Source organism: Anser brachyrhynchus (genome assembly GCF_964034855.1).
Source record: "Anser brachyrhynchus genome assembly, chromosome: 1".
NCBI lineage: Eukaryota > Metazoa > Chordata > Aves > Anseriformes > Anatidae > Anser > Anser brachyrhynchus.
The window spans coordinates 12,300,326-12,323,772 of record NC_137694.1 but is presented as its reverse complement, the minus strand read 5'-3'; the positions used below and the strand labels follow the sequence as shown (position 1 = coordinate 12,323,772).

Below are 23,447 nucleotides of genomic sequence, written 5' to 3'. Positions count from 1 at the left end.
GGGAAGAGCAATGAAGCTGGTAAAAGGACTGGAAAGCAAGACTTATGAGTGAACTGGCATTGTTTAGTCTGGAGATGAGGAGGATGAAGAGAGACCTCATCACTCTACAAATACCTGAAAGGAGGTTGCAGCAAGGAGGATGTCAGTCTCTTTTCTCAGGTGTCAAGTGATAGGATGACCGGGAGGGAGGTCTAGAATGGATATTCGGAAGAATTTATTAATGTAGAGGGTTGTCAAGCATTGGAGTGGGCTGCCCAGTGAAGAGGTGGAATTGCCATTCCTAGAGGTGTGGATGTGGCATTAAGGGACACAGTTCAGTAATGGGACTCAGTAAGTCAGATTGATGGTTGGACTACATGATCTTGAAGGTCTTTTCCAGCGTAGATGATCCTATGATTCTATAAAAAATACTATTTCAAAAGTATTCTTCTATTGGGCCTTCTGACATATTACTAGCTGGAAACTCTTAAAACTAATGGCTAATCAACTGTGAACATGTGATTAAAATGTCTTAATTTGTTGCAAGAGAAAATGTCAAGAATTAAGCAAGAAGCTACTCAAATGTATATTCTTTTATATTGCTCAAATGCTAACTTATTGAAGAAAGAAAAAAATAGTCACATAATAAGACCAACTGTGAATGCAGAGAATATTCAGCTAATCTAGAAAACTTTTACTCTCTCAGGAAAAGAAACTAAATATAGAATAATATCATGGAATGTTTTGGACTGGAAGGGACTTTAAAGATCATCTAGTTCCAACCCCCCTGCCATGGGCGGGGACACCTCCCACCAGACCACGTTGCCCCAAGGCCCATCCAACTTGGCCTTGAACACGTCCAGGGATGGGGCATCCACAGTTTCCCTGGGCAACCTGTGCCAGTGCCTCGCCACCCTCAAAGTAAAGAATTTCTTCCATATTTCTAATCTAAATCTACACTCTCTTAGTTTAAAGCCATTACCCCTTGTTCTACACTCCCTGACAGAGTCCCTCCCCGGCTTCCCTGTAGGCCTCCTTTAGGTTCTGCAAAGTCGCTCTAAGGTCTCCCCAGAGTCTTCTCTTTTCCAGGCTGAACAATCCCAACTCTCTCAAGCCAGTCTTCATAGGAGAGGTGCTCCAGCCCCTAGATTATCCTCATGGACCTCCTCTGGACTCATTCTGATAGGTCCATGCCCTTCTTGTGCTGGGGGCCCCAGAGCTGAATGCAGTACTCCAGGTGGGGTCTCACAAGAGCAGAGGAGAAAGGGAGAATCACCTCCCTTGCCCTGCTGGCCATGCTGCTTTTGATGCAACCCAGGATACGGTTGTCTTTCTGGGCTGCAAGCACACATTGCTGGCTCATGTTGAGCTTCTTGACAAACAACCCAGGTCCTTTAACCAAGGCTGCTCTCAATCCATTCTCTGCCCAGCCTGTGTTTGTGCTTGGGATTGCCCTGACCCTGATGCAGGACCTTGCACTTGGCCTTGTTGAACCTCATGAGGTTCACACAGGCCCACCTGTCAAGTCTGTCCAGGTCCCTCTGGATGGCATCCCTTCCCTCCTCTGCGTCAACCACATCATACAGCTTGGTGTCATTTTACAGCTTGGTGTCATTGCTGAGGGTGCACTCAATCCCACTGTCCATGCCGTCAACAAAGATGTTAAAGAGTGCTGGTCCCAATACTGTCCCTTGAGGAACACCACTCTTTACTGATTTCCACCTGGACCATTGACCACAACTCTTTGAGTGCTACCATCCAGCCAAATCTTTACCTACCAAGTGGTCCACCCATCAAATCCAAGTCTCTCTAATTTAAATACAGGGGTATATATATATATGTAAGGAAATATAGACTTTTCCTATTTCCTCTATAAAGAAGTGTATAAGTTTCTCCCTTACTGCAAGTGTTTCATCAAAAACATTCTGATGATTGAAAATACACAGTATTGAATATCTGTTTCCAAATTCTAAAAATTGATGTGGACATTTACATTATATCATATTTCTTCTAAGACTCAATATTTTAATTCCAGTTCCTCCCCCTCCCACACACACTTTCTTTTAAATAAAGAATATAAATATCAATGACAGCTAAATCCCTTCTACCATCTTGCTATAAAACTTTTTTGCTGAATTTGTCCTTATCATTGCCAATTCTCATAAAGTGGCATCAGTTGACACGTATGTCTGGGATATTGCCAAGGAACATCTCCGAAGTTCCCTTTCTATTCCTTCCTCTGGATTTTGGACATATTCCTGTTTCCTTATATGGGGCATATTAAACCAGGCCATGTCTAAGCACTTCAGACTGTAAAGAGGTCTAGTCTGGACCTCAAAATTTCCAGAGATCCATGGAAATTTTGGGGTACAGAGCACTGTGAAATGCTACCCTGTGGAGAAAACTCCTTGAAAGCACAGTTCCCTCTATCATTTAGACAGAAATGTTCCTCATTTTAAAAAGCATATCATTGCAATGTATTTTTGAACTTTCCCAGTACCCACAATGCATTTCAAATGCTTCATTTTCCAGAAACCATAGAGAAATGTTTGAGATGACAAAAGCACAATCTACATTAATTGGCAGCAGAAAATAATAATGATTGTTCTTTTCTTTACCATATCTTCACTGGGGTTTTCTATAGAATGTTACTGGCTTACCCAGCTGGTACATGAATGCCTGTTTGGCACAAAGATGACAAACTAATTGCCTCACATGTTATTAATTATTTCATGACTCACATAAGCTTTACACAAATACTATAAATAAACAACATAATCTCACTTTTATGACCACTGAGCTAGACATGCTCTAAACGAGGTTCTGTTTTTTCAGAATCTTTCTTTACCTTTGTTTTCTGTAATATTTCAGCCTATTGGCTGTAGATGCCAACACACATTTTATTATTGTCCTTTCCTCTAGCAACATCAGAATTTTGCATAAAAAAAATTAATATGAGATATTTGAAAAAAAAAATGTAAATTTATGTGCAGAAAGCCTCCCTGATAGGACTTTTTAAAAATTTTTGGTTTTAATGCTTTAGGTGATAGTGGGTTTTCTACTACAAAATTGTTTCAGTGTTCACATTTCCTGTGTGTCATAGACACTTTATATTAAAATGAGTTTGATTTTTTTTCCAGGTTATTGTTTAGTGTTGCTAGCACCATAAACAGGAAGAAAGCGATACATATATATATATATATATAAAATATATATATATTTAATGTTGTTTCTTCCAGAAAAAAAAAAATCTTTTATGATTATCAGTACTCTGTAAGTTATGACAGAAGAACTGTATTAATTAGAAAATGTCTTAGTTTAGCAGTTGTTTTAATTCATCTTCTCTTGTATTTCTATTACAATGCAATTTTTAATGATCCTGTCCTGTATTTTCCCCACAGGATTGCCACTTCAATCAGTCTTGTAAAAATCAAAACCTCTTTTTCTCATTTATCATTCAGATCCTTATGTTCACCTCCTCCATTCACTCTTCTGCCATCTCTGAATCCATGATCACAAGCCCCCACAGATTTGTCTCACCTTCCTCTAAATCTCAGCTCCCATGCAGAAAATCTACATAAATGAGTGCACAAATCTAACCTGTCTGTAGTCTGAACAAGAATCTGCTTATCGAAGTTCATATGGCACCATACTCGTATGCCAGAAGAAGATGGTAACTTACTCTGGCTGAGTCCTACACTACTGCTGCAACCTCCCAGACTACTGCATTAGTTTACATCCAGCCAAACATTCCAGAGGAAACTCATGCCACATACCCAAAAATGTTTGGGCAGCTGCCTTCTCTGCTCTTTCTATTTTGAAGTCTTTGTCCTTGTCTCTGCCCTACTCATTCTGATCCTTCCGTACGTGTCATTGGTAGTAAGAGGATGGTTGGACAAGATGATCTTGGAGGTCTTTTCCAACCTTAATGGTTCTATGATTCTATGATTCAGTGTCATCTTCCCTCCTCCCCCTGTTTGCTTGTTGCTGTCATCCACAGACAAGTTGCAGGCCAATTCCATTAGCCATCCTCCTTGGACTGCTCATCCCACTTTTCTCACCTGCACTTCATGATCTGTCACATTCATTGTGCTGACTCTAACATCCATGCAGTAATATATTTTCTACCTCTCCTGTCCTCTTTATTCTTAAAATTAGAATTCCGTGTTTCCACTGATCAAAAGGATGTTTATGCAGTTCTCAGAAGATGATCAAATCCCAGTAGTGGATATCCTTTCCATCATCTCATCATTCATCCCTGAAAACTTTTCCATCTTTTTCCATTCACTCTAACCATGCCTCTGAGCCTCTGACCCTAGTTAGCTCTTCCTTACCAAACTGTTGCCCTGGCTCACTCAAAACTGTTTCTTTCAGCCCTACTTGTGCTGTTGTGAAATCTCTGGAAGAGCTTGAATTCCTCCTCTATCAAAGTCATTCTTAGTCTAAAAATCATCAGTGAAAGGAGTTGAATTGAATAGTTTGATCCTCAAAACATCTTGGTTTAACACTGATTTCTTCAGAAGAATCATAAGCTACAATACAATCTTCTTTCTCTTGTCATAAAAATGTACTCTCTCCTTTCCTTCTTTTCTGTTTTTCCTTTTTCTACTGTTTTCTTCTTTCCTTCAAGGCAATGAACACCTTATGCCTATGCGAACAGTCCTAGACATGGTCCTATTACTCTGTCTCTATTCACAGATGCATATCCAGCATAAAATAGTCCCAATCAAAATCACATTCATGAAAATGAGAAGATACAAAATTGCAGCTTTTCACCATGTTTTTAATTGAGATTGGTTCATCTGGACTTAGCTCTGAAGTATATTCTTGCGCCAATTTTGTAACGGGAAGAGTAGGTAGATCCTCTGTCAAAGCTTCAACCAGGCATGTTATTGCTTATAATTGTGTTTAAACTACAACATGACATTTATTTTCACAGGTATGATTTAAGAAAAAAAAATAGGGAAAGTGACAGAAATGACCTTGGAAAATGAGTACGTTCCCAGGCAGTAATTATGACAATCAGCACTTCACTAAGCTTCTGTTGAAAAATTAAACTGCAAAAGTAATTTTTTCAAAAACATAAAAATAAATACACAAATACTGTTCTCTTAATTTAAACTTGAGTGTTTTTTTTTTTTCACTGTTGAATTGATGGTAACAGTATATTATTTAAAGAAGACAATAAAGCTACTGCTTTTCACATTTGCAACCTTTTACAACTCTACGATTATATTTTTACCTAATTTCTTTTGTAGTTCTGGAGAACAAAGCAGTTTACAATTCTCTATAGAAAAATGCTGCAAAACTACCAATTTAATTATTTTGATATTTCAGGAACATATTTAGCTCAGCAATGATTAAAGCTGTTTGTGCCAATCCATATCAGTGAAATCAAGGGAGCTGTTAGCATTCTGTATTCATTTGGAAATGGAACTCAATGTTTCCTGGCTATAAGAACAAGGTTAAAGCTTGAGACAGTGTTAATCTCCACAGCTCCCCAACAGTAACAAAATTATATTGATTGACATCAGCTGACAATTGGTTGCTGGTATATATTTAGAATAATGGAAACACTTAAGAGTACAAACTTAAAATTCAGAGTACAGAATAAGTTCAAAAAGAGGATGAAAATAGTTCTAGCTGCAGATCTAAATTGGCAACTAAATCAGTATGTTACAGCATTTGATATCTCTCAGGTCTCCTGTTTTGCCAAAGTCCTTGTGAGTCCAGACTTTAGACCCTCATTTCACAGGCTGTATGTGTGGATCACCAAGGATAGATCCCTTCATATGAGCATTCCATGAGGGCATAGTGTTTTCTCTACATGTATGAATACAGTAACTGCAGGCAGCACGAATATGCAACAACATATATTATGCCTAATGTGACATTTATGTAGATTTAAATACCAGTGGATAAATAAGAAGTTTAGCCTTTTTTTTTTTTTTGAAAGAAATAGCGTGGTGCATTATGCTTTAGCTGTCATGCACTGAATTTTTATTTGCATAATACAATAAAGGAGAAAAAAAAAAGAAAAATAGATGAAACTGAAAAGAAAAATAAGTTAAAAAGTAGCTTCTTTACTTGCCAACTCCTTTTCTATGCATTTATGTAAAACAGGCTTATTCCTCAAAGCACCAAACAGCTCTAACAACAAGTATTTTTAGTTTTATGGCATTGTTCATCTGAAATATCTTGCAGAATCCTAGGCCAATATTCAAGTGTTCTGTATGAACATTACACAATAGCAGCATTATATACAATAAACAACAATGCTGCGGCACTACTATATTCATGGATAGAATGAAATATAGAAAAGCAAATCCTAGCCTCTGTGGAAGGAAAACAAGACCAAATTTTTAGCAAAATGATATTTATGCTCCTGCTGCTTGCAGAGAATGAACACACATTTATTTATGGCTCTGATGAGTGAGGCCATACCTTCAGAGTATCCTCTGATAAGCTCTACTCTTCTTGCCCCTTCTCTATTTCAGAACTCATATGGGGGCTGGATAGGGAAGGTGAGGCTGAACTCTTCACTGCTAGAGCCTCCCATGTTATAGGACTGTCGCTGTTGTCCTCTTCTCAAGCTTGTTATGGACACAGAGAGATGAGCAGTATATAGCCCAAATTTAACACAGCAGCTGGCCAGAATCATGAATCTAACCAAGGATAATGAGAAAATAACCCAAACACTGACTCCCAATCTTTTAAATAACACTACACAGACTAAAACAAAATAAAATAACTTATATATGTGCTAAGAGATGTATTTTAAAAGTACTACGGTTGTCTTAATATAACAGCTGTTGAATAATATTTGCCAAGTTAATGCAATATTCTTCAGCTCCCAGAAGTGAAAATTGGGCTATATCATACAGAATCAGTTTTCTCATCTCAAGCTTGGCAGCACGTGTCATTGGAAAGTAAGCTTGGAAGTACACTTCTGTGAGAGATCCATAGAGCAGTGGAAACAAATCTAATGGAACATTTAACTATCTCGTATGTTTTTATAAGTGAAGTTGAAGGGAAAGAAATCCCTTGCCATCAGTCTTCAGGGTCACTACTGTCTATTCATTCCTAGGTGTCTTTTCTAGCACAGGCACAGACATTGCTTTGAAAGGGGTAGGACTGTGCACTGTTGCTTCTGGTCAGCCTGTACTGGCCAAGGAAATTGTTCTGTCAGTGGTTCCAGGAACTCCACATGAGCATCTTCTGCAGCATTCCTTTAGGGTACCAAAGGACATTTAGGGTGTTAAGGGAGAGACTACAGCAGTGCATAGAGTATTGTATGGAGACACACATTTCTCTGCTTGTCACAAGCTGCATTTCTGCACAATACTGTCTGAAAGGGGACGGTACACAACTTACAGGGAGCAGGGCAGCTCTGCAAAATGCCGTACACACATAGTATGAAACAAAATCAAAAGCAACCCATTTTAAATATTCCTTTCTCTCCCTAGCAAATTCTCTTTCTCTCCTCCTTCTGTGTTGTTACAGCACTGAATTAGAAGCACTTTCTACAAGCATATATTTAACACCTACAATGAAAACAAAAAAAAGAGATTTTCAACCTTGTGCTGTGATGATAAAACAGAAGAATGTGGAGTGGAATGATGCAGCAGCATCAGAGCACTGCAGATCCTCCTGTACAGCTCCTCAGGTCCCTTGCATGAGCTAAGGGTACTTGCTAGGGCGCTTGTGTACAATGGGGTGATAGGTACCTCAGAAAATCTAGAAACCATTTATTTGATTTCTGGAAAATCAGGTTGAGAATTTGGTTTTCATAACTACTCATGATTTTCTTATTTCTATACAACTCTTAAACCTTTATTAGTTCTTCTGGCCAGCTGCAAGGAGTGCTTTGTGCTTTAAGTTTAATGGACCTCACCACATTGATCTGTTTAAGCTTTAACTTTGAAGGATTGTTAGTGTTCTGCAGATCATATCTTTAGAGGTGCTACATGGAATCTCTTAATGAAAGAAAATTAAGCTGCTATAAACATTGCTATATTGTCTGTGGAAGTGGTGTGTTATTTTACAAGACAGAGAAAGTTAAGGCCTCTAGTAATTTAATAAAATTCAACCAGGGACATAGAGAACTAAATTAATTCCCACTTCAACTCAATGAAAGTTCATGACAATATTTTACTTGAGCAGTAAAAACCACTCCAAGTTATGACTGTTCCTCTGTACATTTCCTACGTAACTTCATTTATGTTCTTACCTGATAGGCTAAAATCTCCACACAAGTAAATTTTCCTTTTTTTTTTTTCTTTTTTTTTTTTTTCTGATGCCTATAACAGATTATGGTGGTAGCATTTCACCCTCCTTTTAAGATCATTCATGGGGGAAGGAAGGAAACAAAACAGTAATTGTTTCAGCAAAAGCTTCATGAAATGGACCACAAAATATTCTGCCTTTTTAGTGTTTTTTTGTTTGTTTGTTTGTTTGTTTGTTTTTTAAATGAATGCACAGTATATCCTGGTGATCCTCAGTTTAAAACAATTATCAATTTTTCAGATTGAGTATTAAAAAAATGTAGAAGATTTTCAATAAAACACACAATCATGTACAAATTTATCTTCTGATAAACCTACACACTCCCTCCACCATCCAAATGTCTTCACAGACAGATGCCTTGTGGTCTGCCTGTGCTGTGTACCTAGAGACCAGCTATATGGCTATACCCCAGCTTGCGCAATGGGAGAATAACAGAGAGTTTTTGCATAAAGCTTACTATCTCTTCAAAAATTCTCTCTTAAAAATCAGCTTTTGTCTAGTTTCTGGTAACTGTTTATGAGCACAGACATTTCAAAAGCAGAGTAAAAGACCAGTTATGGTACTTCACATTACAGTCCATGTCAAAATGTGCCTTAAATGACAACAGGAATGCTGTGAGCCTCAGGTAGTTCTTACCCAAGTCATGAAGACTTTGCCTTTCTACAAGAACAGGATCTGGCCTTTGACTGCAATGCATTTAAATGCATGCCCTCACCAACCCGTCTATGTTTTCAAGCTCAATGAAAAATACCATTAGAAGGTTTCAGTGACTAATGAGATGTAAAGAATTTGTAAGGGCAGGTTTGCTTTTTAAACATGAAAGTGAGATAGCTATACATGAATGTTTAACACCTTTTTTACAGAGCTTTATCCATGACCTTGAAAGGCAGCACTGTAATGATTGTTACTTCTATACAAAATATTGTAACCTTATTTCTAGAATTTCAGGTAGAATCTTTAAATAAAGTCATTATTATATTCACTTGACCTAAAGTTACCAAAAGAAGATATATCATTGCCGTAGTTTATGAAGAGTTGGTCTATGTGCACACTGCTCACTGCATGAAGCCCTTACTGAAAAATTACAATGTCACTTCCAAGGTCTGTACTGTGCTAAAGGAAAAAGGACAAAGCTGTACTTCATTTCCCCCCATGACATGTCTACCTTTCAGGTCATTCCACTGTTTGATGGACAAAAAAACATGAGGCTCAAGAAGTAAAAAAATTTGTTTTTATAATAAACCCTTCTACTTTATCTTTTCCATTTTCCTTTACACTCCTCTTCTTTTAAGGTTCCTTCTTTCGTAGAAGAGAGAACATAAATCTGTAACCTTTTATTTTAAAAAACAAACCTTTAATCTTTATTCAGAATTTTCTTTTATGATGCTAATGGAGGATTATACAAGAACTAACATTTTCTTATGTTTATTATTGTTGCTTGAGTCTTCCACACTTAATAAAAGAGGGACAAAAAGAGACAGTATAATTGCATCTTGCAGAAGCCTTCTCTTTTCTTTTAGGCTGTACTGCTTTTTCAGAACTTTTAAAAGAATTTCAATAAAATAGGAACTACTTTACAGAAATAAATTATTTAAAGAATAGAGCTTGGATATTTTCTCAACATAGGAGGCAAAAAAAAAAAAAGGCTCTTAGAAACACAGTCCCTTGTAGACTTCAAATATCTTCTGGAACAAATGGAGACTAGTGGAATTATGGTCACTGCTGAATCTCTCAGATATGCTAGCCTTTCTTTCTCCTGTTTGGACAGAGCTGCTCTATTTCAGGCCAGAAATAAACTTATATCTGATTCTGAAAAGTCTGAAAAGTAATAATCTCTACAAAATCCTACCAGACATTTCAGAATTGGGAGATGCAAATTGAGGATAATGACAGGAAAGAACAGGAGTAATTAAAAGCTCTCTTTTTGTAAAGATGATGAAAGCAAGAATTTTCTCCGAAATTCATCGCTCTCTTCCAGGACATGGCATTATAAAGTACAAAAACAGAACGATAACTATTTTGTGACAGCTTTAAAACCCAGATTACTAAATTGTTTCTGGCTCTAATTATGATGTTTCTGAGTCAGTACAATTTTAAATGTGTATTTAGATAGTGGTGAGTTTGTGCCCAAATCACAAAACAAGTACAGAGGCACTTGTCTTGTAGATAAAAGTGACTTATGATCCCAGGGCAAGTTTTGAAGCATTGTAGGAAATTATGATTATTTTTGAAGTACACAGAAAGATGAAGACTAAAATAATATAGCCATTATAGATTAAAATTATAGTCAACCTCATTCTACAAAAGGCAGAGGAAAAATCCTGTCCCAAAGACCTTGGTAAACAATAGGAAACCCTATATTATCTCAAACACTCCTTGAATGAAAACCTGAAGAGTAGAATGACTCACTCAGCTGTACATTTCACCATGTTCTCACAGGACTTGGAAAGAAAGAGGGAGAATTTTATTTATTATTATTATTATTATTATTATTATTATTATTATTATTTATCCTATGCTTGAGAATGTAGCTGTACAGATTATCTAGAAGACATATAATCTGAGATATATTTGGGGAGGAGCCATGTCTATGATATAGAATAAAACTACAATGCTCTATCACCTAAGCATTAGCTTTGGTGTAAGCCAACTTCTCCAACCTGTGTAAAACTTACAGACACAAGTTAAAAGCTTCTTTTCCTTCTTTTTTCTGCCCAGTGGATGGAGGCTTGGAGTCAAACACCAAAACACCAGCCTGGGGAGCAGAGAGTCTGCCAAAGTTTAGTAACACAGAGTCAACAATGTGAGGTGTTTGCCTCCTCTCTCCACCACGTATGTTTTCAAACAAAAGCAATGACTTCTGTGCTTTTGTACAGTGTCTGGTTCATTTTACATGAACACCTATAAAATGTACCCCTTGGTGGACTTGAGCATTTGCCTTCACAGAATAAATCCTGACATGAGATAGGATATTGATGTGACTGCCCAGACCAATGTTTCAGGTGCACAAGAACTTGTATCAACAAAAATGTAAGCCGCTATGAATTTTCTCTCTCCATAAAGCTAGATGACAAAAGAGCATGGATTTTAATGATCACAAATCTAGACAAGTACCAAAAACCTACTTAAACCTATCTATGTCCCTCTGTGGATCTAACCTTGAGGTCCTTTATTGCTATGAAATGTAAAGTAACTGGAGTATGAATAAGAACGATGGCTTAGGCACCAGTGGCAGTTTTAGACATTTAAGCAGCTACATCCTATTTCACTCTGTTCAGACCCATGAAAGCTCATATAGCTCCATAAGCTGTAAATACTGTGAAGATGTTGTTTTAGCTGCAACTATATTAGCTTCTTCACAGTGGTATTTTTGGTAGTGATGGCTACTACAGGAATTTGATGTGCTAACTCACACATGATTAGATACTGATGTTGCCAATATATAAGTACATGTGTTTAATGACGAATGATAAAACATGTACACTCCACAGACCTGGGATAACAAAGTGCTTTAGTGTAGTATTAATTCTTTGCCAAAAGCTACAAAATAACTGGAGAAGCCCCAGTCTGCCGATAACAATTTCAATTTCTTCTATTCATATACATGAAATGATTTTACCATCTTTTGCAAATAAATTGTCTCTATTCAGACAGGAAAAATGTATGCAGCCAGATGGGTCTCATTAGCTAGAAATGAGCAAAACACGGGACAACCAGGAGAAGCTGCATGATGATGGCAGATTGAGGGGCCTTGAACCAAGTTGTGCTAACTTGTGTATATTGCAACTGTTAACTGAGAATGTCAAGAGCTCTATAACAACACTGTACAGGGATGTGTCCTTATAGCCTCTTTTTCCCTCCCTGTCAGGGCAAAAGAGAAAATGCTTTTTTATTATACAAGACTACACAAAACAGAAGAGCTACACAGAGAATTACAGAGGATTTTCATGGACAGAAAGAAAAGACAGAGCCCTCACTCTTCACTGCATGTGTTTTCCAAAAAAGTGAAGGGAAGACAGCTGCTGCACCAGTATCCACTGATGCAGTGCTGATAACTTTCCACAGTTATGGAAGCAAATAGAACTTGCACAGGCTCAGAATCAGTGAGGATTTGATGTAGAGGCTTTTAATGATGACTATTATATCAAAGAATGGTTGAAGTTGGAAGGACCTCTCAAAGTCATGGGTCCAATGCAGAATAGGCCAACTCTAAAGTAACAAGAGATTTTTACAGATGCTGCTACTGCTAACAGGAGATCTTACATAAAAACAGCTTCTGAAAAAAAAAATTTTGCCAAATTGCCATATTGAATGCCACTGTGGTTAAAAATTTTCAAAGAACTGAAGGTCATTAACTGATGGGCTAGTAGCCCATGAAGTAAGTAAACCATAACAGGACAGAGCTCTGTGTGTGATTCCTGACACACCTGTGATCATGTTTTCCAGAAAGTTCTCTACAACTTCTTCTGCAGATAAAAAAAATAATAATAAAATAGAATAAAAAACAACAAAAAAAGAGGAATTCTCTTTTTGCTAAAGGGACGGGTTTTTTTTATAATTAAAGTTTGAAGATAACTGATGTTTTATGCTTCTATATGATTAAAAAATGCCAAAAGACAGGTCAAGAATCCAGTCAAGTAAGTACTAAGATGAGTTGAAGATCTCATACCAGTATCAAGATGAGTTGAAGAAGAAAGCTTGTCAGTCAATCAAAACCAAAAATAGGAATCAGAAAATACAGATGACTTGAAATGTGTGCTGGAGTGCATTTTGTCACAGCAAAATGCCACTAGAACACGAGTAGAAATTAATCCATCAGCCACCTAGAGTAAATTTCAGTCTTTCCTACATATAAAGTGATCTACTATTTTCGTGAACAATTGGGAAATATCTTATAAATATGTTGCTGGTATTAATGATTACTTTCCACAAAATACAAATGAAATACATTCATAAAAAAATCACATAATTTATTGTTATGAAATTTAATAATATAGATCTCTATAACTGGAAAACACATTGCTTTCAACAACCTTTTATATTTAAATGTTCATACCAACATTTTAAAATTTCAAGACAAGAAATTTAAAGCTGAAATTATAAGACTGTTTTTCATTTAAATCCATATAATTGCTTTCAGGGATACTTTTGAAATACAATCTGGAATCTCTTATTTTTTATTATTATTATTATTATTTTTTTTAACCAAAATGTATTTCTGCCATCTCCACAGTAAGAACATTTCCCTATTCAGTATCACTGAAATAAACTTGACAGAATGCTTTGAATAATCCTTATTAGATTGATAGCTAGTAAAGAGGTTGATGTGTTAATAACAGTAATAGACTGGAAAAAGAAAAGTACATTGGATGGAATCAAAATATGGAGATACATGAAAAAGATGAAGTTGTTTCAAACCAGCATGGGACAAAAACAGGACAGTTGTACCCTCGGGGTAAAGTGAAATAAAAAGAAAAATACTTGCAGGGAAGAGTTTTCCTCATAACCATTTTCCACTAATAAATTACAAATTAATCTCATGCCCAGAGTTGAAACCAAAGCTTTATTTACTCTTCAGATGTTAAAAAACACCTCTTCAATCTTCACTATTTCTTTCTTCCTCAGAAGGCTTTATTCTAGCCACAATATTTTTGTACCTAAAACATGGTACTGCTAGAGACACTAGTATATTGACCTTGGCTTACTGTGCACGGAATGCTTGCAATTATTTCTTTTTTCATAAGACCAAGAAAATACGAGTGGTACATTGTTCTATAAAGGCATGACAAAAATCTCAAAGATTCAAAAAACCTTTAAAATAGTCTCATTTATATAATCTAATTATTGCAATGTAGATGTGAGTTCCAAACTGAAGAACCTCTTCAAAGCAACTTCAATCCAAAAATTTCTAATGTTCTCCAATGAGCAGCATTACCCTTGCTTCACCACAAAACTTGTAAAAGCTGGTACGTGCTTCTGCCTTTATATAAAGTACTTCAACTTCTCTTGGAAAATAAAAATAATATTTTGATCTTTTTGACTGCAGACGGAGGCATGAAAATGTAAACCAGATGTATCTAGAGGATATATTTTAAAATCTTTTAATATCAAGTAGATAAAAAAAAAAAGAAAAAAAAAGTTAGAAATGCTAGGGTAGCTAATGTTCAATAATACTATGATTTTTAAAAATCCTAATAGGAATTCTCATAATTTCAAACAGTTTTGGTATTTCAGGAAAATGGTCACTAATAGTTCTTCAGGCCATCTTCAGGCTGGCAAAGACTACTGTCCTAGGTATAGTCTCTATCTAGACTGCCCATACTTCAGGCTGCTTTACACGATTCAAGAGCTATGACTTGTACTCACAAAATAAGTTAATTGTGAACTCTTCTATTATTTATTTTTCTTGTTCCATAGGGACAACGTACTTTGTCAGATTTATGCTATAGCCTTTCTAGTTTCCCTCTAGTTCTCAAATAATCAATAAGATTAGTGCTATCATCAAAATTCCTTTAAAACTGTCACTATCCTTCATCCCTTTGTATCATGTGAATTGGAGAATTCATTTTGCAACACTAGATAGGCTCTTCAAAAATAAAAATGGATTCTTTGGGGCAATCAGCACAAATACTGTAACTAAACTTCTCATCTGGTATTCAACATGTTTTATATCTGTTATATAAAATAAATAATTACATACAAATATGATTAGCAACCTGAGCTGCTTGCCAGAAACATTAGTATTTAAATCCTATGCTGGTTAACACCACTTGAGGAAGATGTACGGTATTCTTTTGTAGGAAAACTGCTTTAAAATGGTCAGGTTTTCCAGTTTCAGAACTTGTTTTCTTGTTTTCTTTGAAATCACTGCAAAATCTTCTAGTGACTTCTGTGGTATTTTTATCAACTCCTTAGTTGACAGCGCATCAGGTTACCTGTTATACAAATAATTTGTATTGGCACTGAGGTATACAAAAGTTACTGATTTTGGATGGTTTTATTTTTAAAATGGGAGAGAAAAGTATGCTGTTTAAGGAAGAAAAAATGAGGGTATGAAAGGATGGAAAGAATGGGAGTGAAGGGCAGAATTAGCAGTCATTTTCCTACAGATGTGATGTGGGTGCAAATAACTCTGAGAAACATAAGCTGTTGTAACTGTACTGCCAATGCAAATATCCTAATGTCTTCACAGAAACTTTTATGGGACATTCAAACTGTATATCTTAATCAGTACACAATTACTGCTCATTATTTTATTATATCTTATTTCACTTCATACTACACTTACATCTGACACATTCCATCTCCTCCTCATACATATATATATATATGGATATCTCTTGTTTTAAGGCGAGTATTTAAAACAGATGAATGAGCCACTGAATAGCTGAGAGTTGCTTTCTTCAATAAGTGGAACTGCGAAACTCCCGAGCAAAGGTGACAAAAATGATGTGTGTTTTATCTCTCATGACTAACAAAAAGTTCAGTGTTTTCAATCAACCATGCAATTTGTAGATAAAGTTTGGGCATCTGTTTACACTAGATCTTAATTAAGATAAAATCATAATTCACTATTTATATTGGGGGGGGCAGGGGGGTGGGGCTCTTTTCTAACAATCCTTCCCACTGATGACAATGCAGTGCCCACAGCCTGAACACACTCTAAGCCAGAGCAATGCTTCATGCCTGCTGGCCGCAAGGTAAGTGCAGTGCTGTTGTAGTACAACATCTGCTCTGAAACAGACAAAACCACCACCAATAAATTCACACAGAAAAGTCAAAACATGACACATAAGTCAATCACTTATAACCATACATTGCCCGTGTCTTTAGAGAAACAGGTCAGTGTACTTTGTGCATTTCCAGGTGGTAATTGGGAAAGATGTTACATGTAGTAGTGGAAAAGAAAGGAAGGTCCATGGGGTTTAACTAATGCTCCATCTTGTGGAAGTCAATTCAGGCATTGTCTGTGCTGTGGGTGTATCTGTCTACTGTTCTTTGCCTCCTCTATTTAGGCTGTCAGTTATTTGAAGCAGTGACCTCTTCATAATCATCTGGTACCCATGGCTGTGCTTCATATAGCACAGTGAGGCCCTCGTCTCATGTAATTACCTGATTTGGTTTAATTTTGCTTGAGATACAAAAAAGGCTGAATATGCCAATGATTCTGCTTTAAATACACCTTGGCAGTGTGTTCCGGTAGATACACAACAATAAGAACATTTCCCTAGAGCTCTGCAATGCTCTATTCTGAGCCATCAAAGTCAAGACTAAGCAATAGCTAACACTTGTCTGAAAGAATAAAGTAGTCATTAAAGTTAGGTACTGTTATTTCCAGTCATGTGGGCATTTCTTGTCAGTCTGGTGTGCTAAGCACAGGTTATTTTATCCTAAGAATAGATCCACATGACGTCAAAGTAGCAGATCTTTTAACAGATGATATCTGGACTTCCTAATTTATTTATTTATTTATTTATTTATTTATTTATTTATTTATTTTTAGAACAAAGCTGTGCGCTGATTTTCCAATCTTGAAAGATACTTTTGACACTGAAGTAACTTATAAGGAAATATACAAAAACACCAGCAAGTCTGTTTCACACATTCCCCTTTGTTCTTGGCTATATACGTTTTAGAAGACAGACAAAGTATTTTAAAAACGGAATTTGAAAGATCAATATAGATTAGTCGAATATAGCTCACATCCTTATTTAGAGCAGCAGAACTACAAACACAGCTCCTGAGTTGTGTGTTCCCTCACCCAATATGTGTTTGTTGCCCACTTCACTTGTTCCACTCCTCCATCTGCTCTGAAATCAGAAAATTCAGATGAAAACCCTGGTATTTAATTGGGATTTCCTTCAATATTTACCCGTTATTGTTAGCTCCTTTCTATAGTAACTCACATAAAATCAAAAAGCATTAGAAGTAATTCAAATTAATGTTCTATGATAACACCTATGAGGTCCAGTGCCAGGGAAGAGGGGCAGGGGAGGAAAGCTTCAGCATACTGTAGTACATACAAACCCAGAGGTTCCTTACTTCTTCTGATTTCTACCCATGAAGAAGACTATGAATGACTACAGCCTCCTAATGCAATGAACCTCTCTGCCAGAGGGGAAAACACTGATTGTTGTGGAGAAGAAGCTTTCTCAAAGGTTGAAAGTGTGGAGTGAATTCCCCCGAGGCTGTGTCCTTACCACCCTGCAGCACTTTCTGTTCCAAGTAGAAACAGATTTTATTGGCTTCAGTATCTCAAAAAAACAAAACAAAACAAACAAACAAAAACACTAATGACACTACCTTTCCCATATATGACAAACAAAAGCAAGTCCAGCCAAAACAAAATATTTCACTGCATACACTTTATCTTCTGGGAAGCGGACTAGACAATAAACAGAAGAGCTTTGTAATGTATAACATTTAAACAGTACACAGACAATACTTCAGCATGTAGGTTAAATGTATTTATACATAGACTAGATTACATTAGAATAGAATAGAACAAAATCATGTTTGAAAATGTGGCTCTTATTTAAAGTCATTCACAATGTAATATAATAATGACCTAAGAATCTAATTATATACAGAAGATAGATAAAAATAAGAAATCACAGGAGAAAGGATGGATATTATTAAGTGTTCATAGATTCCAAATTTGCAGTTCAGTGAGTTGCCCATATTCACCTAACAGAGAGCAATCATAATGCCAATAGGCAGACTAAGCAAAGGAAAGAATTATTATCACTATTTCATATGTGGAGAACTGCAGCACATAATGACTATATTTCTTGCCCATGGTCACTCACTTGCAGAATGTGGCTGAGTCACAAACTGAGCCTTTCTTCCTACATAGCTGACAATTTTTTAAAATAATCCATCCTCCCTACAAGACTGCTGTGCTAATAGTAATACTGTTATCCAGTGCAATAAGCCAGCACCGCACACCAAGTTCTCTCAAATTTTCATCACTGTTGTTTTTCTAAACATAATCACTAGGAAGGAAATATCTTCATCCCCATCCCCCTCCCTCCCCTCCTTTTTTCTTTTTTTAATTTCACGTTATCGCTTCTGAAACGTGGCCCAACTTCTGGGCTGCAACCGCCACTGGTGTAAATCAGTGCAGTGGGATAGAGCATTTCATTTGAGCAACTCCAATTACTACTGTTGTTCTGATGTTATATCCCAGAGGATATATCAGTGGTAATCTCTTCAAATTAATAGATGATTTTTTTACTTCTACGAATCAGCTTGTCATTGTTTGACTTTTTACAGCGCTGTTTAATCAGAATGACTTCCACTATCATTTCATATTCCCTGTCTGGGAGGGAAGCATACAGACTATTTTCAACCACAGATCCGCTATTTTGCAAGCTCTTAAGAAAGTGAAATTTGCAATTTCTTGCAAGGACATATCAAAGGAGACAGGAATGACCATGATGGTCACTACCGAAACTGCTTTCCTGTCACATATTATCCTCAAAGTTTCATTCTTGTTATGACATGAAATTTGAGTCCTCTTCTTTCAGTAAGACTAGAAAGGTGCTTGCTGACATAACAACTGCAGTTTAATTACAGTACTACCAAGCACAAGGTTCAGCATGACTAAATTGTTGTCTGCCTGTAACACTCACAGTACTAGATGTGTTTTGTGCCCTTTCTCTTAGTGAAATGTGCACAGAAATTCAAATATTGCCTGCTTGTATTTAACAACTACCACATCTTACCATGAATATTTCTCTGTATTGTAGATCAATGGTCAGTGCTCAGTGGTCAGTGCCCCTAAAACACTTATGAATAAATTTAGGGTATGAAACCTGTGCTTAAAACCCATACAACTGAAAGGGGAAAAGAAAATGCATGAGACAAACTTCAGTCAGGTTTTCTGGATATAGGGAACTCTGAACTCTTCTTTCTCCTAGAACTGCCTTTTATTTTCTTTTGCTTTCCTCTGAGATCGTCAGCATACTTCTCATCTGTATTTTTGGTTTCTCAACATCAGAAGTCCAGTCCTCCTGCTTGAATTAAAACAAGTGCTGTACCTTGACAGAAGACCACTGTCTGTCTTCTAAAGAGTACATATTTCCTTGTATATTATTTGTCATACTGTATCTTTAAAAAAGTTTCAGTTTCTTGACCTTGCCTCTTGAAAGCTTTGTTGCTTTTCTAACTCAGCTTCAAATTAACGGAACTTTTTCTTCATTTTCTTGTTTATGTATCAGTTTCATTACTGCTGTCACACAGCTCTGGGGACAGAGCTAGTTAACAGCTGCATCTCAACTGCTGCAAATACAATCGCACGTTCTGCCCTGGGATATATGTGTGTAATTCCTGTTGACAATGCAGTGAAAATCAATTTCATATGACACTGTGAACTGCAGCCACTTATGGAAGGCAGTATTTGACTCTTAGGGTTACATGGTCATTTCTAATTTTGTAGAAAGCAGCACCACAGTACTAAAAATAGGCAAATGCAGGGAACACAAAACCAAGCAGTTCATCCCATCCATAGGGGCCAGTTCCAGAGGGCAGAACTGATCCATTATCCTCATATCTTGCATTCCTTGCCCATCCACCCTTTGATGCACACAGGGTAAAATATAATTTAAAATTCAAATTCTTATCCAGTAAATACCATTTTACCTGATCTAACTACATTTGGCTTATCTTGATTTAAAATGTGTATGGATTTGGTTCTCTGCTTCCTAGTTTCACAGAAAACACTTATTCATTTTACGTAAGTGAAAGATATCTTAGTCTGACCTGGAAAGGCTATGGCTGAGCAATCAGTGGTCATGCCCACCGCATTGCTAGGTCCAGTGCTGTCAATCTTAACAAAAAGCAAAGAACAGTAAAAACTTAAGGTCAAGGACTCTCTTACAAACATTCGTCTGGTTTCACTGGCAACTGTACCTCAATAACTGAGGAAAGATTGTAGGTGTGTTTTTAAAGGGAAAAGGTTGTCACCTATTTTTCAGATTTGTTTTGTTTATGTTACAACCTTGTCATTGGAAATAAAGGCTACATTATCTGCAGTTGGCTCTCTCTATATTTTTCTGCACAAGAATTTGACCAACTGAATGCTGCTTTTGCTGTGTCAACATTTGATGCAAGATTTGTAATGAGCATGTGGTTAGTCTCCTCATTATTCAGTGAACTTGGGGGCAATGTTATAGTCACTTAAATATTACTGCTGCATGCTCGAGAAATCTCCCTACCAGTTGTTAAGTACAGTGTTCAGAACCATTACTGTCAGCCTATGTTGAGAGCTTCCAAAACAAAGGACTGCCAAAAAACAAAGACTTCCTAAAGCACAAAATTTTGAATACCAGCACCTTTGGAAAGTAAGTTCACAATTCAAAAATTAGTTAATTTATATGGGAAAAAAAAAAAAAAAAAAGAACAGAGTTTTGATCATTTTCCCTCCGAAACAGGAATGTTGGAGACAGAATAAAATTGCATTAAAAAAAGATTCTTCTCAATTATGATTGAAGGGAAATCTGGGTTACAATCTGTGTGAGGGTGTCCTTTTCACCCACCTGATTACAGAAGCTGCTTTAGCAAACCATAGATCACCCTGTCTTCTTTTGTTAATTTGTTTTTCTCAGAATACATCCGTTTTTATAGGATTTTCAAGAAAATTTCAAAGAAAATATGTCATTTGTTCTTGGATTCTATTTGTTCTTTCACTCCTATCAAAAAGATTCTTCCACTCCATCCAAGAACATACCTGCTTACCTCATGATTCAGAAGCTGTCATCCATGTCACTCTAAAATTTTTGAAAATCTGGTTCTTTCTTAAAACTGCTCAAAATGTAATATGATAATGACTCAAGAATCTAACCACATATGATGACACTGAAGATGAATAAATCACAGCAGAAAGGAGAGGTAGTCTTGAGTGTTTATAGGTTTCAAATTGTGGTTTTTGTGGTCGCAGTGCTCCTGTTTGAACGACAAATTTGTTCCTGCTGGTACTGTATTTCACTTGACCAATAAGAACATTTTATTATTGCCTTGATTAAGATAAACAAAGAAATAAACAGAGTTATCATGCCCTACTGCCCATACACAGTATCTGTTACTCATGTGCAATACTTGTAATATTGTTGGTTTTTCCTTTGTTTAAATCTGGATCTCCAGCATTAAGAAGTGTGTGGTGGGACTACAGTAAGTATACTCTTATGCTAATGAACACCCAGGCACCTTAAGAAGTGGGATTTAATCTCAAAACGTCTTTGAACTTGCCTCTGCATTTCAGGTCTGACGTTTCCTAGCACCTCCAGACAAACCTAATTCACCACAAACGTCACAGAGATACAGTGTTTCTGATTTTCTGTGTACTGGTAATCTACAGGTAATCATTCTTTATTTTTTTGTCCACATTCCTTTCTAATAAGGGATGAATGGAACCCCTCAGATTAAGACATTGTATTTATCTGTCTTCAGATTTCAGAAGAAAACAGAAGTGAGCCTCTTTTTTTGGTACTTTAAAGCTCCATTCTTTAATGTAATGAAAGAATGTAGCATTCAAAAGTATGTTGTGAAGTTGCATGCAAATTCAACGGCGCTCCTTTTCTTTGCCAGAAAAGGTCTGCTTTCAACAGAAGCACCATTTTTATTTTATTTTATTTTTGTCTACCAAGCAACTGTTTTATGAGGGAAGAATACCAGAACTTCATTCCAACACAAATGATACATCATCCGTCCATCAAGAAGATCTGTTCTGAAAGGCATGGCTCTGATGGCCTGACATGGCTTATATTAGTCTGCTTAATTTCATGTCTACTGCAGAAATAGGTGAAAACTTTCAATAGCTATAAAATGATACTAGAAGTTTCAGAACATTTTATAGATACCACTCACTCACACAACAACAGAACTAACACATATGCACATTCTGAACTTTCATTGCCATGCCTGCTGCACTTAAACTACAACATTTCCTACTTTACAAGTTTCTTCTGTTGCCTTTTTGCATTCTAAACCCCACAGTACTATTCAGTAAAGTATTATGGTGAAATACGATGCAGATCAAACTCTCTCTGTTGGACATCAATTTAACCAGCCCAGAAAAGTGTTTTTTTCTTTAAATTTGTGCTTTCTAAAACTGCAGAAGAAAAAGATTATTCTTCTACAGCCACAGTTTATGAGAGCTCCAACTTTGAAAACACCATGCAGATTCAGAAATTAATTCAGAATTAGACTGTTCAGTTCCACAGCGATAGCACAGAAGACACGAACCAAGCCATTAATCTATTTACAGGGAGACTGCTTCATCTACAGTCCACCTCTCAGCAAATGGCCTCAGCAGCATTAATTCAGACAGTCTGTTGCCACTAAGAAAACACACTTGTTCATCTCCACCATACTCACATGGCACCGTGCGGAGGTAGAGATTGTCTCTTATGATCTGCTGGAGCTCATGGTCCACCGAACCTTTCTGGAACCGTAAATTGAGGTAGTGACGAAGGTCCTTATCAACGATGCCTCCTGTCAAGGAAAAGAAAAATGAAAAGATGATTTAAAAGTATATTGCTTTGAAAGAACCAATGAATCACTTGTAAAGTCTTGGTGCCTCATTTTCCTTCATGTTTCTGTCAAGACAGATGACAGAAGCACAAAGTTCTCTAGTTAAGGCATGTAGTTGGTATAATATTATTTAGTACTGACTACTGTAAAGGTTAAAAACAGCTAATGATAATTGGCTAAAGCTGTACAGTTGGGAAAATACAGTGAAGTGTCTTTTTTTTTTTTTTTTCCTGCACAACTGGTAACATTATTATTACATAGTGACATGCATATATATCTGTATAACACATTATTAGGTATTATGTTCCCTGTGACCATGGACCAATTTTCTACCTATTTATTGATCCAAAAAAATGTTTAAAATATCTCTGCAGTGTTCAGTGTTTTCAATACAAGTCTAACCAAAATAAAACACAGTTAAACTAGCTATTATCTGTAATTTATGACCATACAAATATGATAAAATATTTTGTTATTGATTTCTAACAGTGCTCACATATGAAAAAGACACCATAGCAAACAAGGGTACATATTTTATTTCTACCACTGAAAAGAGTCTTTAGTAATATAACATCTTAGGATAGCACTGCAAACAAATGTGGAAAAAAGAATTGAGTTTAAAACCCAGTATTTGCCATTTTTACCATAAA

At 36.4% G+C, this 23,447-nt stretch overlaps 1 protein-coding gene across 12 annotated transcripts in view; it reads right to left on the bottom strand.

The window, feature by feature from the left end:
- Nucleotides 1-23,447, bottom strand: part of MAGI2 (membrane associated guanylate kinase, WW and PDZ domain containing 2) — an 817,299-nt gene that overhangs the window by 522,378 nt on the left and 271,474 nt on the right. For all 12 annotated transcript variants that reach the window (XM_080581211.1, XM_080581210.1, XM_080581215.1 and 9 more), the window contains one exon: nt 22,642-22,758. Coding sequence is in view for 11 of the 12 variants with exons in the window: in XM_080581210.1 (XP_080437336.1) it covers nt 22,642-22,758 (117 nt within the window). In the remaining variant the exon portion in view is untranslated. The remainder of the gene's footprint in view (nt 1-22,641; nt 22,759-23,447) is intronic.